Below are 17,892 nucleotides of genomic sequence, written 5' to 3'. Positions count from 1 at the left end.
ACCTGGACCGCGAACGGGTTAAGGTGGCGGCGCCTGTGCTGGGAGCGTTGCAGAAACAGCCCGTCGGGCGTTCGAAGCATGCTTCATTTTCTCTGCCTCCCAACCCTGCGCTGTCAATCAGCTGTCACCCACCCGCACATCACCAGCCTGTCAGCAAGGCAGCTGATGAGACTCGGCTCCGTGCTGTCAATCATCTTTGTTGCTCTTCTCCGCTCAGGAAATATTTTGGCTCCCAGAAACAAAGGAACCCCAGGCAACAATGGCTCATCATCAGGATATAAGATCTCCAATAGGTGCTAAGCGTGGCTCATCTCCAAATGCTGGTGGGATGCAGGCTGGACTGGGGCAGGGGCCAAGAAGGAGAACCTGTTTTATTAGGACCAGCTTAAAACTGTAATTCTCATGCCCTGGGAAGCGCTCCTGAGGATTTCCCAAACTAGCAAAGCACAGGCACAAAAAACAACCATCACTTGAAGTATCTGAGTTTACACCCCAGAAAACACACACACACACAACTAGACAGGTTTGGAGGGTGGATGACTGCTTGGTTGGAAGTGATCAGACAGCCTTTTGACGAATGCATCATTATTGGGTTGCTGGGCTCCTTTACCTCACAGGGACTTGTGGGACCTGCTTTCTGGGATACCAGGGGCTGGCTTAGCCCCGGCCCAGGCACTCCCACATCAGCACACCCACATCAAGGGCTACCTGCCAAAGGCTTTCCATGGAGCCTATTCCACTGAATGTAAAAAAGACAAAGCAAAACATGTGTTGCCGCCGAGTTCATTCTCTCTCATAGTAACCCTACAAGATAGAGCTGCCCCCAAAGGGTTCCCAAGGCTGTAATCTTTGCAAACACAGGCAGCTACATCTTTCTTTCTCTGGAGCATCCGGGGAGTCAGTGCTTAGTCACTGTGCCACCAGGTCTCCTTGGGTTGAACAGACAATGCATGAAAATAATTTGTTGTCTGGTGCTCAAACGATGGAAAATTCTCCCCAAACCAATAAACCAAACCCGCTGATGTCACGCTGATTGCTAGACCAGCAGCCCCGTGTCTTACAGACTAAAACTGCTCCAGAGGTTTTGCTGGGCTGAAAACTTTCCCGAAACGGAATGCCAGACCTTTCTTCCTCGGTACCACTGGGTACATTCAAACCATCAACCTTTAAGAAAGGAGTGTAAACCATTTACACCACCCAGGAATCTCAAAATATCCCCAATCCCTTAAAAGCCCTGGAGACCTGGAGAGATGTGACTGTGGATGAATTTCATCTGGCCAACTAATCCCTGCTCTCCCGGGCTGGCCACTGGTGCGAAATCACGATTTGCATATACTAGCTTAATGACTCCATAGCAGCAAGCCACCATTCCAAAGAGTACGAAGAGGTGTAAGCTTCACAAACTCAAACCCAACCAAAATTGATCAAACCACCAACTCGTACCCCTGTTGGCGCGGAAACAGAGGTGTCCACAATCAGCTCTGCCCGGGGTGTTTATCAAGGAGCTTGCTGCCCATCGACAAACGTCTGGATTTTCCTGCCCATCCAGTGGCCAACACTGTCCTCACCTGTGTGAGCCTACAGTCGATCGTTGGAGAGGTTTTACCACCTGACAGTGCCGTGCCTGCGTGCAACCCCAGTTTCCGAAAGCAGCACCTCTCTTTCTGATCTAACCCGACATTAATTGCTTTTGTGCTGCTGTTTCTCCACCTCGCCAACCATTAGCAGCACTGGCAAAGCCCAGCTCTGACAAGCAGACAGAAGCTAATCTGGCCATCTTGGCTGTTCTCAAGTCGCCGCTGGCTGTAATTTGAGATCTTGACAGAGTTATCATTCTCCAGAAAGACAGGAAACTAGAACTCAGTGGACAGGCATCCGAAACTGGATGGCCAAAGAGCAACTGTGACTCGGCCCTCTCTGGATCTTACCCCTCTCTTGTCAAATGACACATGACACTGAAGATAATTGATCAAAGGAGGTGATAGCGAGACACAGTGACTTCAGACCAAGAACACTGAAGGAAGGTATAGACCACCAAAGATAAACAGGGGCACCAAAGGAAAGTGAAAGGCAAATACTGCCTGATCAGTGAGCCACTTGACACCTCTTTCCTCACTCCGACGACAGGTAAGTGTCCAAAGAGTCCAGGCCCATACATAGCGAATCTCTTGAGCACCACCACCCCTCCCTGACCACTGCCAAGGTGCTCTTCTCAGACCAGAGATGGAAAAGATTAGAAAAACAAACTTCTTCTTACTGTATCGCTTTGGTCCATCTTCCAAACAAAAGGAAAGGGTTAAGGTGGCGTCGTCCTCAAAGAATTCCGTGGCAAACGCGTCCCACCAGAGGTTGTCACTGTCCTGCAAAGAGACAGAGCATTTACTTCACAGGCAAGACCCGAGGGAAGGGGGTACGAGAAGGGAGGGGAACTCAAACCCAACGGATTGATGAAACCCTGGTGTCCAAATGGTTAGTGTGTGTGTGTGTGTGTGTGTGTGTGTGTGTTTGTTCTAGAAGGGGGAGGTCTGGCAGGGGTCTCCCTTCAAATTAAGTGTCTCAAATCGGGGCCCAATTCCAAGGCAATCGTGGGTCAATGCCAACAGACTAAGACTGTGTTCTGGAGGACATATTTGGGAGAGACTGAATTGGGGTACAGTGGAACACAATATGGAATTTTTATTTTAACAAAAGGGTTTGTGCTTAGTGTGAAATCCAAGTCTGTTCCACTTCGCTGTCTCTCACTCCCTCTCTTTCTGCTCTTGGGGAGGCTGTTTTAACAAACAGAACCTGCCCCACTGCAACCCAGGTTAAGGAGAGTCCTTCTCTGTCCCATTTTTCAAGGATTTGTTAAAAAGAAATATGTGTGCGCAGTTTCTTTGCATGACTCTTCCCGGGCGTATTTGGGGTGCACTTTCAGGAAAGACCAACTCTGAGGGAAAGGGGAGGGCCCATACCAATGAATCATAAACAACAACCAAACTATGAGACGGTTGTCACAGCACCCACGTGGCAGGCTGCAGCATGCAAGGGCTGCATACCCCTTCATCTCGTTGTAAGCGTGGACTTCAGAAGGGTCCCAGACACATGGAATTGAAAGACAATGGAATGTTCCCAGGAACTGTTTGAAGCCCCCTTGTACAGAGCTCACACACGCATACATACACACGAGTCCAAGGGGTGGAGTCCACAGTTAAGTGCTCAACTACTCGAAGCAAGGTTGACAGTTCAAACCCACCCAGAAGAGATGCCAACAGGCCTGCTCCTGAGAGCCTTCACCTTGAAAGCCCTGTGGAGTAGTTCAACTCCATATAGAAGCGTCACCATGCGTGGGAACTGGCTTGACGACAACTACCCAACAAACAAGCAAAACATACATTTACATGAAGGGGCTTCCAAAAGTTTGCGGAAATATAGTCAAAAGACAATGGGATTTTTCCACGAAATATTTGAAGGCTGTCAAAACCCAAATCTGCTGTTCCAGGGTCCATTCTGACTCACAGTGACCCTGCATATGGTTTCGAAGCCTACAGATATTTTCAGGAACAGACAGCCTCATCTATCTCCTGAGGAGCACTTGGTGGCTTTGAACCAACAACCCATGGTTAGCAGTCCAGTGCATACCTGATAGTGCCACCAGGCCTTCTGTGTAGCCTGGACATATAATTCACTGTCATCGAGTCCACTGGGACTCATAGGGACGCTAAAGGGCAGGGTAGAGCTGCCCCTGTGGGGTTCCAACACTGGAACTCTTTCGGAATAGAAAACCTCATCGTTCTCCAGAGGAATGGCGAGTGGTTTCCAAGCAGCCCCATAGCCCCAGGCCTCACGGGGACCACCAGGGCTCCTTGGCATCTGGTTCAACTCCACCACCGCAAGTTCGTTTTTGTCGTTTGTTCTGTTAGCTGTCATGGAGTCCGTTCCAACTCAAGGTGACCTTTCGTATGACTGAATAGACCATGGTCTAGTCCTTTGCCATCTCCGTGATTCCTGGCATGTTTGAGCTCAAGGTTTTAGCCATTATATCAATATGGACCATAATTGTCGTATGTTGTTGGGTTTGGGGGACCCTATATGGCAGCAAGACCCCATAGAGTTGATTTTTCTGTGTTGTAAGATTTGCAAGAAGGAACCCAAGTGGTGCAATGCTTCCTTTGATGGGCTGCTAGCCAAGGGATTGGGAACTTGAATCCTCCACTCGTTCCTCAGGAGAAATTGATGGCAAAGCTGTAGCAGCAACCCTAGCCTCTCCCAGGTCATCACTCAGAGTCCAATCTCCTTGATGACCTTGAGCCATCTTTCCAAGAGCAGCTCACCCTGTCTTCTCTCCCACGGAGCCACTGTGTTGCTGACAACGACCAACCTCGCCATTAGCAACCAAGCTTTGTCCCCAGTCCTCTACCAGGGTCTCCTCCCTCTTCCTGTATATGTCCATGTACATATGACTCCAAAGAATTCAAGTAAGGAAGACTGAAGAAGGAAGATAGAAGAAGAATCGATGTACTTGAATTATGTTGCTGGCGAAGAACAATGAAAGGACCATGGACGGCCCCCCAAAACCCCAATAAATATGTCTTAGAAGAAGTATGGCCAGAATGCTCATTAGAGGCAATGATGGTGAGACTTCATCTCATGTACTTCGGACTTGTTATCAGAAGAGACCAGTTAAGTCCTCCCCTTGGTAAAGGGGAGGCGTGGTAGAAAAAGGAGGAAAGCCCTCGACAAGATGGATTGACACAATGGCTGTTACATTGGGCTTAGACAAGAGCAGTTGTGAGGATGGTGCAGGACCGGACAATGCTTCGTTCCATTGTACATAGATAGGGTCACTATGTGTTGGAACTGACTTGACGGCACCTAATGGCAACAGCCTATAGAAGGGTGGCTATATAGGATGCATTGAGAGACGTGATTACCCACAAGCACATACCACATCTGGAATGTCCTCGAGGAATGTGGAGATTGTAGGCAACCACTAGTTTGCTATTAAAAGTTATTAAACATAGAGCATTTCAGCAGAACACAGGCCGCCCCTGGGCAGTCTGTTTGTTTGCTTTCGGCTGCGTTTGGCTCTTGCTCATCCAGAATCATTTTGGATGTGGTCCAGTTTAAGGCAGTTAGAGTCACTGCTAATCTCTTCGGGGAAGAGGGGGGCCTCCCAGAACTGCGAATTAGCCAGGCTTTGCAAAGCAGCAGATTTAAAACAGAAAGCATCGCTGGCCGGCCTTCTCTGTCTAGGGCCAGGATTACCCCCAAAATTCTCAAGCCCAGTCTTTTTCCGGAACGGTGCTGGTTCATGCCAGATTTTAGGACAAGATGCTTCCCAGCTGTGCCTGGCCTCCAGGGCTCGGGCCCTGGCAGGACCATGAAGGGCCCCTCTGCCCACCCACCCTCCCCCATTAAATTGTCCAGCCATGACAGCATTAAGTTGTCACTGGAAGCCCTCAGGAATGAGCCTGCCATCCCTGCCATCATAATTAAGGGTTTACTGTACATTGATGAAGTCTATCTGCAACTTCAGAGAGGCAGCCACTCAGACAAATGACTTATGTTGTCTCACTTTCCCAGTCCTCCTCCCCATCAGCCGACCCAAAGCCAACAGTTTTCTCATTAAGACCCTTGAAGTACAAAACCACCCAGGGGCCATTCACAGATCTACTAACAAACTCAAGGGCGAGACCTCTAGCTGCATTCAATCCTGGTGGCCCCACTCACCGGGGGACAAAACACAGCCCAGTCCTGCTTCTAGCCCACGGGGATCTGGTTGATGCTCCCATGGATTTTTTTATTCAGAAGAGATTGCCAGGTTTCTCTCCATGGGTCATCTATAGCTGGAAACTCCAGGGAAGCCTGTTCAGCATCTTTTGTGTGTGTGTGTGTTTAGTTAGTTTCTCAAAACCTTTATTTATTTTTTAACAGTATTACTGGCATATGATTCACATAGGATACAATCCAATAGTTCATTCATATTGAGAAGAGTTGGACAATCTTCACCACAATCAATTTGGGAACATTTTCTCCTTTCTTGTACTCATTGTTATTAGTATCCCATTTCCCCCCAACCTCCCTGCTATACCCCCATGAAACCGTTAATCTAGTTATGGTCACCATAGCTTCACCTGTCCTGGATTTCATATATAAAAGAGACAATCAAACAAACAACAATAACAACAGCAAAAGAATAAAAGAAAACATAGAAAATCCTACTCAACACAGACAGGGGTGACTGAACAGGAGGCACATTGGTCAGGAACCAAACCCAGGTCTCCAGCATGGCAGGTGAGGATTCTACCACTCAACCATTGCTTCTGCACTATCTGCCAACCACGAGAACAGCCCACGGCATTACTGCATAAAAGCTGTTCAACAGACGAATGCAGAAGTTCATATCATTTTCCCCATTTCATAGCTACAGAAATCAACACATCGATGGTGACCTGTCTACTGGTTGATGTGACTATTGCTGGTGGCAGCTGCCCAGTGGGTTCTAACTCATTCACAGAACTCCATCCAGACCAGGTCTGGGCCATCTGGTTGCTACATCTATATCCATTGTTGCCACGACTGAGTCAGTTCATCCCTTTCAGGGGCTTCCTTCTTCTCACTGACCCTCTATTTGCCAAGGCAGAGCTTGGTGGTATAGAGGATACCAGTTGGGCGGTGATCCAAAAGGTCAGCAGTTCAAAACCACTCCTGAGGAGAAGGACAGCACTTTCTATTCCCATGAGCGGTGACAGTATCGGAGACAAACTCATAGAAGGCAGTCTGGGGCTGTCCGATAGGGTTGCAATGAGTCAGCATTGGCTCCATGGCCGTGAGTTTGGTTTGGGTTTTGGCTACTTTCCCATCCTCGTTGTCAACTTTCTAGCAATATGTTTTGTTTTGTTTGTTTGTTTTCCGATGACTGAAGTGATGACAGGAGTGTCAATAGATGATGAATGCAGGGGGCTTGGAGCTCAGATGTTCTGGCATGGAAGGCCTGTGCCAAGGCTCATTCCTCCAGCAGTCGGGAAGGCTGGGACTAAGACTCAGGAAGAAAGGTAGGAAGAGTCTACCTACTGCCTTCAAGTCAATCCCAACTCACAGGGACCACATGAAGACAGAGTCGAACGGCCTCATTGGCTTGTCCAAGAGTGTAAATCATTACAGACCCTGCCAGCCTCCATTTTCTCCCTCAGAGATATTGGAGGACATGAACTGCCAAACTTTCAGAGAGTGGGTCGAGTGCTCCACCATTGCACCCCATCATGTTTCCAGAGAATGAAACACACCGTGCACAAATCACAGCATCCCCCCCAAAATCGATTGTACAAAGCAGCCTGTTTATGAATTAAGAGATTTTTCCCATCACTCCAAATGTCCACAACACAAAGGCCTGTCAACAGCATCCATCTCTGACACAGTTCAAAACCTGACTGGATGCTGCTCCTCTACTTTCCTGTGGGCTAACTCTCAGTATAGACACTTTTAGAACGGGCACAACCAAAGAACAAAACTGTGAGCGAACCCAAGCTGGTCTGAGGAGGCTGGGAGAGAGCAAGCATGCAGGCGAAAGTAAGGTTTGAGAATGGTCTAGGAACCGCTGTTCAGGTTCCAAAGGACCTACACAAGCGAGAAGCAGTAGAATTTGAAAAAGACAGAATGATCCAGGAAGGTGAAATGTCATTGAATTCAAATTCATTAGAAGAGAATGTGTGATAAACGAAGGTATCAGGAAATTCACTGGAACGAGGTGCCCTAGCTTGTTTTGAGTGTGTCCAGGATGCACACGTGCACACGACTCAATCAGTGGTCTTTGTGCACACACCTTGGAAGAACATTCCCAAACCCCAAAACACAACAGGTGAATTCCCAGTGCCAGGCAGATCTCAGGCGCATAAGGAGACAAGTGGTTAGCCAATTGAGTGAATGAATGAACGAACGAACGAATGAACATATTTCTTGTGGTACCTTCACAAACCCAAACTATGAAAGTCGCTCTAAGTTGTGAAACGGTCTTCGTTATTGAGTTCACTTTGCCTCTTTGCCAATTAAAAACAAAAACAAAAAAACAGCTGTTAGAATCTCACCAGCCCTCCCCCTCCCACACTCATATATGGAGGCTGTAGAAAAACATTGGTGGAAAGATGGAACGGAAAAAGAATGGAATTTTTCCATGAACTCTTTGAAGCCACCTCATATGGGAGACTTATAAGCTAGTCCTTCGTTATAAGAGGGAATATTGCTTATCTGGGAGAAAGAATAAAAGGAGTCCTACTTTAAGAAAAGATTCCCCGAGGTCCAGTAGCGACCCTTCATGGGTTGGCTGGATCTGAAGGCACAGGGAAGGAACAGAGGGCGGGGCCCAGGGTTGATCAGAGAAACCCATAACCAGGTTCCTTCCGAGAGCCCAGGCTGTACTGCACCACTTTATTCACCACTACCCTGAGTGCCGCGGAGGGGCAGCGCAAGTGCTGGGCTGTGGGGACTATAGGCCCCCAGCTACTCTATGATAATATGGGCCTGGGTCTGAATAGCTGGGTGCCCTCAATCAGGTCACCCATTTGCTTTCCTGTGAAGTGGGGCTAGGGAGCTCCATGGACGGGGATGACTGAAGAGAAATTCTCCAGCCCAATCAAGAAAGCCAGTTGCCATGAACTCAACACCAGGCTCCCGGTAACTCCAGAGGGCCACCGCAGACCTGTGCCCCATCGGGGTTTCAAGGCTGGGATTGTCCCCAAGGAGGTGCCTCGCGGTAGACTTGACGTTTTGGTCTTTCAGTTAGCGACCAAACCATCTTACCTATTTGCCCCACCCAAGGACTCCTTCGAGGACCTCTACTATTATGCACTGCTATCTCCGGTGACCCTTACATTACTTAGAAACAAAGACATCGAGTTTCACACAAGGGGAAGCTACTCCTTCAAGAGTCCCAAACCCCAAACTCAGCACCCTGGAGTCGATTCTGACTCACAGAGTTCCTACAGGGCAGGGTGGATGTGTGCCTTCGACTTTCCTGAGACGTTAAGTCTTTACGGAAGTAGACAGCCTCATCTTTTTGCCCTGGAACAATGGGGTAGGGGGAGAGTTCCCACTAGTGACCTTGTGGTCAGCTCACGGTGTACCCCATTACACCAGGAAGGCTCCTTCTAAAAGATCCAAGAGCCAGAAAGCCTAATGGAAAGGCCATGAGCCTGCGGTCTTCTTCCTGAGTAAGTGGAGATGGGTAGATGCAGCAGGCACAGGGCATGTGGGAGAGGGTCCAGAGAAGCCACTGTAATCTTACTAGGAGAGCACAAGTCCAGCCCAGTCAAGAGTAGAGCACTTTCATTCCAGATGGGCCTGGGTGTTGCCCAAGGACCAAGGCTAGAGTCACCTTTCTGGGCCCAGGGTTCCTTAACCATTTCCTGTCCATCTGCCTTTGCTGTGCTTTGGGGGACTGGAATACCCAGCAAATATCCAGCCCAGGGTCTCAGATGCCCTCATCACTCTTTCCTATGCAAGACAGGCTGCATGACCATTTCCCTCTTAGAACGTCTGTCGTGCTGCGGTTGCATCACAGCCTCCCAGTGCACGCATTTCAAAAGGAGGCTGTGAGCTGCTGAAAGAAGGAAGCCAGCCTGTCTTCATCCTCGGCAGAGCACCGCCTGGACATTAGCCCTCAAGGAAAGAATGAAAGAATGAAACCAATAGACGTACCTGCACAAGGGACAAGACCCTTTCTCTGATGTTCTAAGAATCTCTTAGGAGTCTGAGCTCCATGACTAGGGGTCTTGGCCTCATGTGAGCTCACTGTTCTTTGTAAAGGCCCACTTTTCCAGCCGTGGATGTGAGGCACCACAAACAGCTGTGAGAGCTAGGTGTGGAGGCAGTAAAGTGCCGCTCACATCCACGCCACTATTCCACCGAGCCATCTTTGGGGTCCTTTTGTTTTCAGTGAAATGTTGGTTCATATTCCTGGTAACCTAAATGAAGGGTTGAAACATGTCTCGCGCCTCCCCCCACTCCCACCCCCACCCAGCCCCGAAATGCATCCAGTCCTAGGCTTTTGTTCCTGTGGATATAACCTGTTTGGGAACAAGGGTGTCCTTTGTTATGCTGATGAGGGCCTACCAGTGGAGTATGGACCCTAAACTTAATTATCTTTGAGCTTAAATGGGACCCAGTGGTACCCCTGGGGAACTATGGGTACACGTGACCCTGCTCTACAAGCCCAGCAGCCACGGACTGATCCAGGAAAGACCCGATGTGGGGTCTTGCTTCAAAAAGAATGAGACAATCAACGTCCTTTCTTTAAAGTCATCCTATCACAGCTATTGAGCAGCCCTGGTGTGACCGTGGGTTCCACATGGGGCTGCTAACCACACAATTGACAGCTGGGAACCACCAGCCACTCCACTGAAGACACAGGAGGGTTTCTGCTTCCTTCAAGATTCACCGCCTCTTGGAAGAGCCCCCAATAACATGATTAAAAAAAAAAAAGATTCACAGCCTCGGAAAGCCACGGGGGCACTTCAGTTGGGTCCTACGGGGCCCCAGTGAGCCCTAACTGACTTGACGGCCTCGTGTTTGGGTTTGGATTTAAGTCTTCGTTGTCTGGAGCGGCTATAACAGAAATACCACGAGTGGGTGACTTTTACAAGCAGGCATTTCTTTCTCGCCGTTTAGGAGGCTAGAGTGAGAGAGATGGTGCTTGCTCAGTCCCATAATGAGTTACAGTCTCGGAAACCCTCAGGGGTAGTTCTGCCCTGTCTTAGAGGGTCGTAGTGAGTCAGTCCTTCCGAGATGGCAGTGAGTTTGGAGATGCCTATATGACTTGGCATCAATCTTCCCTCCACCCACCTCTGGTGTCTCTCTCTTGTTTGTTTAATCTCTATTACAATGAAGACATCCCCTATACGAATTCTGTCTCCTAAATGCAGCAAAGACAACCCATTCCCAAATGGAATTATAACCACAGGCTGCAAGTCTTTATAGAAGCAGACAGCCTCATCTTTTTCTCATGGAGCAAAGGCTGGGTTTGAACCACTGACCTTGTGGTTAGCAATCGAACTCTGACCCAGAAGCCCCATCGGATCTCCTTGATTCCGCCCAGATGTCGTCGTCCAATTGCATCTTTTTAATGTGTTATCCAAATAGCTTCATACATCATGTGTGCACCTTTAAACTTATTTATGTTCATTCAACATGCATTTTGGAATCTCTCCATGTTGTATATTGTGATCTTTTCTTTTCTTACCTGGGGTATAAGGTAGCGTACTGAACAAATAATATATTTTACTTAAGCATTTTGCTGCAAATGGCTTCTAAGTAGGTTTAGTTTGTTGCTCTCATAAATAATAGTATAATGCATTTTTTTGAAACCTAATCATTTTTATTGCTATTGGAATGTGTGATCACTAAGACATATACTGGCATTTAGTAGCTCATAATAAGGACTCAATCCCACTAGTATCCAGGTGATTCTGACTAATAGTGATCTTTTGGATAGAGTAGAAATTCCCCAGGGACAATTTACTAATGCATTTCTTTACACATGTCTTTTTGGACACATGTGTAAAAATCCCTCTAGAACATATAAAAAAGTGGCTGTACTAAAATGTCCAAATTAATGTTCTAATTTCCCATTAGGAGCTCCTTGGACCTCCACACTAAAGGAAATCTAGTGTGACTGATAGTCACAAAGAAACAAGGAGGAGTTGAAAATGATGTCGCTTCAAGGGGATCTCAGAGCAGGATCAGCATTCATAACAAAACAGAATCTAGATCTGCAACAGATGAATGAGGATTCAGGAGTTTAAAAATTAAATCTAAAAGATGCAATACTGAATTGAAGGGAAAAAAACATGCCTAGCATTCATCCTTCTAAGGCAGGAGAACCCCCTGTTGCTGTTGGGTGCGGTCATGGCTGAGCTTCAGAAGCAAATCAATTGCTAACCTGACTTCTAAGAAGCCCCTCCGTTGGTCAATTACTAAGTTCAGAGGAAACCATTTGTCCCACCTTGAGGTTACATTATCTCTAAAAAGGGCTCTTTCTTGGCACAAACGCAAGAATAAAAACATAGGTTCTCCGGGGCCCAACAAGATGGATCCTGAGGCGGTGTGTGTGAGTGTGGCCTGCCACAATTCATGTCAAGGCACCCGGCAGGGTGGGCAGGGTCCAGTTCTGTATAACCGGATCTCAGACCTGCCTTTATCCCAATGGGAAGGCGCTGTCCGATCTTTGCAGTTGTTCATTATCTGAAAGTGCATGACTGGGGTTTCCTGCATACGAATCAGTCAAAATTGGATTCTTTCCCCCAAAACTGGAAAGTCACGATAGCAGAGAGCAACTTCCAGGTAAATAAAAATGAAATTAACGCAGCCCGAATGCAGGCAGGGGAAGAGGGGCGGACCATGCTGGTGTATTTTAATTAGGGAAAATAGCAACGCTGACCATCCGTTCTAAAGAACCCCTCTTTGCTTTTCTGCCATGAACATCTCAGGTCCATTTCTCTTATCTCTCAGGTGAATCCAGGTTCCAACTTATCATCTCTCATGAGAGGCACACTAACATCGGAGAGCCCAAGAGAGTCTTAATTATACTTAAAATTCCACAAAATCAGGTTGATTCTCTCCCTGACACTCCCATGCAACCAATCCCCCAGTCCACATCCCCCCATCTCTCCCATCCCTGGCCCCCCTCCTCATCCCTCACCACCAAAAACAGTATCCCCGTGCCAGGGCTGCCCCCGGCATCCTTAACTTAAGCACTGACAGGTTACGTGGGATTTTTGCCCAAGTAATTATTTTTCAATTCAACAATAATGAGAAATTACCATGGCAACCGCTTGTCACGTGCTACACATACACCCCCTCTAAAGAATGAACTATAACATAAAGCATCTAATCCTGGAAAAATACATTTTTTAATTAAAATAAAGTTAAACAGGTCAAAGTGGAGGGGATATATTGGGGAGGGGGACTCTGAGACCTGGGAGATGGAGTGAGGGATGGACTTTATGGGATGGGGGGTGGTTCTAAAGAACAATGCCTTCTCCCCTTCAGACCCCTCTTATGCCCACACAGGAGGACATCCCTCTATTCATTTTATTTTTATGTGATTTTTAATATTTTGATTATTTCCATTTTATATATGTAGGTTGAACTCTCTTGGAAGACACTGGGGATGGGGGGGATGTTTATGGCTGGAAGGGATTGAGGGTAAGAAGCCTGGACCTGACCTGCTTTCCCAAATTGTCCTTTCTGGCCACACCTGAGTGGTGGGACAGGGGACAGGGAACAGCATCTCAAGAGTCTTGCCTCTGACAGTTCCTTTGAGAGGGGTCACCTCACACTCCTGGGAGGGTGGTCATTCATTTTCTCTAGCCAATAAAACCCCGTTTGCATCCTAAATCACTAGCCAGCCTTTCCAAAACCCTAGAGGGTCATGTTTATCACAAACCAAGCACACATAGCTATAATCACTAACCCTTACATAGTTCATACTAGGTCCCAGGCACCACACAACAACCTTATGGAAGATATCCGTGTTCGTCTGGATATATTAGAGAAACTAATTCATAGACACTCATATATGTATAAGAAAGAGCTTCATATACAAGAGCAGTTGAATATTGAGAAAACATCCTAACCCAGTCCAGATCAAGTCTATAAGTCCGATACCAATCTATAAAGTCCTATTCAGACTCACGAAACGCATGCAATGACGCTGAATGCAGGAAGATCACAGGCCAGTAGGTGGAAAGTCTTATAGATCCAGTGGTGGTAGAGGCATCTCAGTGCTGGCAGGGGTCTCCACATGGTTCCTTCAGCTCTGAGGCTCTGACTGCCATCAGCCTGTCTCCCTGTGGCTTGTCAACAAGAATGTCTATCTGGTAGTGAGTCCGTGTCCACCTCCAGTGAGCTACTTATCTCCTTAGCGCCTCCAAATGAGGTCATCAAGCTGTGATCTGATTGACAGGCTCACCTTCACCCCTTTATTCTTCATCCTCAAATTGACACCAGATTATGTAAGTACCATAACATCTGAGACACATTGTGTAGATGAAGAAACGGGCTTGCCAAGAGGCAATCATTGGTTTCAGAACATTTAGTTGTCTGTTTTCAGAGCAACGGCTCCCAGCAAGACATGCTGGCTCTTGAGTTCAAGCCCTTAAAACTAGACCGTTCTGATGGGCTTTGATCCAAAATCATGACCCACTGCTGTCCAGTCAATGTTGAATGATAGCGGCCCGAAAGGACAAAGGACAGCTGCCTCTGGTGGATTTCTGGAGCTTGAAAGCTTCATGGAAGCAGACGGCCTGATTTTTCTCCCTCGTTGTGGCTGCTGAGTTTGAATTGCTCCCTTCATGATTAACGGTCCAACGGAAACGTCCCTGCTCCATCAGGGTTTCTCTATGGAGAGCAACAGCCATCAAAAGAGCTCCTACCTTGGTTGTTTTTAAGGAGTCCTGGTGGTGTCGTGGGCTGCATGTTGGGCTGCTAACCACAAGATAAACAGTTCAAAGCCACAGGCGCTCCTCAGGGGGAAAGTCGAGGCTTTCTACTCCTAGTCTGGAAAACCCCGAGGGACAGTTCTGCCCTCTCTATACCAGAGCTTTGAGTCGGATTCCACTTGGCGGCAGTGAGTTTGGTTGGGTTTCCACTCAACTCAAAGCTAAGGACAAAGAATGGTTGCCCCAACCCTCAGGCGTAAGGATTTCTAGCTCACTTACAGAACTTTACATCTACACATCGAAATGAATACCCCAGGTAAAATCACTTGCTCCTACCCAATGACAAGTAATCACTGGCATAGAGTCAATGCTAGCACACAGCTACTGTGAGGCAAGCAAAGATCCCTGGTGGCAATGTGGGTTAGGCTTTGGCTGCTAACGAAAGGTTAGAGGTTCAAACCTACCAGCCACTCTGTGGGACAAAGGCTGTCTGCTTGTGTGGAGAATCCTTGGGAACCCTATGAGTCAGTATTGCCTTGCTAGCCCAGTACATTTTGAGGGGGCAAAATACCTACAAAGGGAAAAACAAAGCTTTCTACTCTGGGAAGGAGGGAAGAAGGAGAAAATAGAGGAGCTGGTACCCAGGGTTCAAGTAGAAAATGTTTTGGAAATGATGATGGCAACAGACGTACAAATATGCTTGATGTAATTGATGTATGGAATGTTATAAGAGTTGTAAGACCCCCCAATAAAATAACTTTAAAAAAAGATTGACAGTCTCAGAAACAAGCAGCAGCAGTTCAGCCCTGTCCTACAGGGTCGCTGTGAGTCAGCATGGATTCCAGGGCCATGCCCTGCATTTTTGGTTTGAATGCCTACACGGATGGAAGACGAAATCTCCTTCCTTTCAACTGTATCCTGATGCTCTTTGTTGTTGATTTTTATTAAACTCTCCTATCCCAGGGCTTGTTTTCTTCTTTCCTTCTCAACTCCGTGCTTCCCCCTCATTTTCTGCTAAACGGCATTTTACTGAACAGCATAACACCAGTTATCATTTTAACAGAGGGATTCAAATACCGGTACGGCGATGTTCCCCATTCAAGGCTCCCCTCGTGATCACTGTGTTTTCCTTCCTTGAGCACTTGAATGGTGTCTGAGTGAAAGAGGTCGCTGGGAACGGGCAGAAAAGCAAGACTTGGCATCTGGTGGATTTCAGTTTTCCATTTAAGACATTTTGCTGTGTTGTTTGTTTTGTTTTGCTTTTCTGCTGTAGCCCCCTCCCCCAACCAGGGGAAGAAAAAAAAAAACCTACCTGGGAAATTCATGTATTCAATCTTCATCCCTGAGCTACTCAACATGAATTTAGCTGTGAGCATTACAAAGGGAGCCGTGTGTAAGGTGATCTTAGGATGATAAGGCCTGTGATGATGCGTTTGTATGTGCCAGAAATGGAGCTGACATGCTACTTTCTGAGGGCGGTCTCTCTAGACTTAGGCTTTTCATTGTTTAGTCTTATCACACTAAAATCAAATCATTATATGCGTAAGGACTGGGCTTCTGGAAGCTTTGTCTACATCTGTGTCTTGTGTCTTTTAACACGTCAGGCACACAACAAACTAGGGTCATAGAGTGTCTCGACGCTCCCCTTCCTCATTCTCGCATTTATTTCTCCTAACTTAAAGGGGGCGATCCAGATCCCCAAGAAGCTGAGAAACCTACCTAAGTTCACAGAGCTAGTAAGGGACCGCCTTGGATTTTAAACAACATCTGATTTCTGGACTCGTGTTTCTACCCACAGAGCTTCACTGCCTACTCTATGTGACTCAAATGGGAAAGAGACATGTTTCCTTCTTCACAATGACATTTTCCGCCATAGAGTCAAAAGGAAACCAGGTGAGGCTTGAAGCCATTGGCTGCTAATCAAAGCTTCAGCGGTTTAAACTCACTCGTGTCTCCATGGCAGAAAGATAGCTGCTTCCATAGGGATGTACCAGCTCAGAGATACTCGGAGGCAGTTCTACTCTGTCCTAGAGGGTAAGAGCCCTCCCGGGTCATGACTGAATGGCAGTGGAGTTTTAGAGTCAAACATGGAGGCATGTACTCTTACATATCAAAAATAACCCATTAGAGACCTTACGCAAAGCCGTCTAAAAGTGATGGAACGAGGCGTTGCTTCAGAAGCCCACGGCTCATTGATGGCAAGTCTGAGGCAATGAGCACCCTGCTTCATCTTCCGTCACACCTGCCTTCCAGGAGCGCTCCTGAGACTCAGGGGGAATGTGATGAGGCAGCCACTCATATATCTTGTGAGAAAAGCTCATCATAAAAGCAGGCAATGTAAACACAACAGACAAGGGAATATTCCTGGAAAAGCTTGCACATGCAAATTGTGTGTGTGTGTGTGTGTGTGTGTGTGTGTGTGTGTGTGTGTGTGTGTGAGACCCACCCAACTGCATCTAAAGGGTTGATGAAAATGACAGGCCTTATTTTTTAAGAGTCACCCCTAAAAATTGCAGGATTGTGTCAGGGCAAAAGTGGCAGGGAACCTCGGAACAAGAGATGTCAACATTTTCCCACTCCCTACTTGAATAAATGAAATAATTTTTTCAAGAGCTTTCTGCTCACAAACATAAATCTAAGAAACCCAATGTATTTTGCAAACCTAGAAGGAAAACAGCAAGTTTATCTTGATAAGGATCAAACTCTTCTCCATTTACCTGGACACTAAATTCTCTCTAATGTGCCCAGGGGAGTAGCTAAGTGGTGCAAAGAGGTACGTGCTTTACAGCAAAAGAGCAATTGGTGATTGGAACCCACAGAGAGGTGCCCTGGTGGTAGGTAATAAGCTATTCAACAGGCTGCTACCTGCAAGGTCAGTAATATGAAACCTCCATGGAAGAAAGATGGGCTTTTCTACTCCCGGAAAGAGTTACAGTCTCAGAACCCCAGAGGCAGTTCTATCCTCTCCCATAGGGTCCCTATGAGTCAGCACCAACTCAATGGCAGTGGGCGTGTTTTTTGGTTTTTATTCATCTTCTTTTGGAGATCTCCCACCGAAGGCAATTTGTGTCCACAAGATCTCAGCCTTGAAAATCCCATGAAGCAGTTCTGCTCTGCACATATGGGATTGCCATGCATTGGAATGGACGCAAAAGCAATATGCGTGTTCTTGTTTGCAGGTAAGTGTGAGTGCACAGAAACCCAAAACACAAATCCATGGCCATCGAGTAGATGCCGACACAGCGCGACCCTAAAGGACAGGGTAGAATTGCCCCTGTGGCTATAAAGGTGTATAAGGTTCTGCTTTCTCCCTCTGGTGGTTTTGAACTGTTGTTCAATGCGTAACCACAACACCGCCATTGTTCCAACTCATAGTGACCGCACAGAAGAGGGTAGAACTGTCCCACAGAGACTATACACTTTACAGAAGCAGATAGCAAATCTTTATGCCATAGAGTGGATGGTGGATTCAAGCCAC

General features: G+C 47.2%; 1 protein-coding gene across 11 annotated transcripts in view; it reads right to left on the bottom strand.

Annotated features, from left to right (window-relative positions):
- Positions 1-17,892, bottom strand: part of LDB2 (LIM domain binding 2) — a 439,908-nt gene that overhangs the window by 267,747 nt on the left and 154,269 nt on the right. For all 11 annotated transcript variants that reach the window (XM_004707764.2, XM_013005956.2, XM_045284395.1 and 8 more), the window contains exon 2: positions 2,258-2,360. In XM_004707764.2, the coding sequence (XP_004707821.1) occupies positions 2,258-2,360 (103 nt within the window). The remainder of the gene's footprint in view (positions 1-2,257; positions 2,361-17,892) is intronic.

The sequence above is a fragment of the Echinops telfairi genome, unplaced genomic scaffold (genome assembly GCF_000313985.2).
Source record: "Echinops telfairi isolate 266 unplaced genomic scaffold, ASM31398v2 ScPeMD7_7468;HRSCAF=8506_1, whole genome shotgun sequence".
Lineage (NCBI taxonomy): Eukaryota > Metazoa > Chordata > Mammalia > Afrosoricida > Tenrecidae > Echinops > Echinops telfairi.
This window is presented reverse-complemented; position numbering and strand designations above follow the sequence as displayed.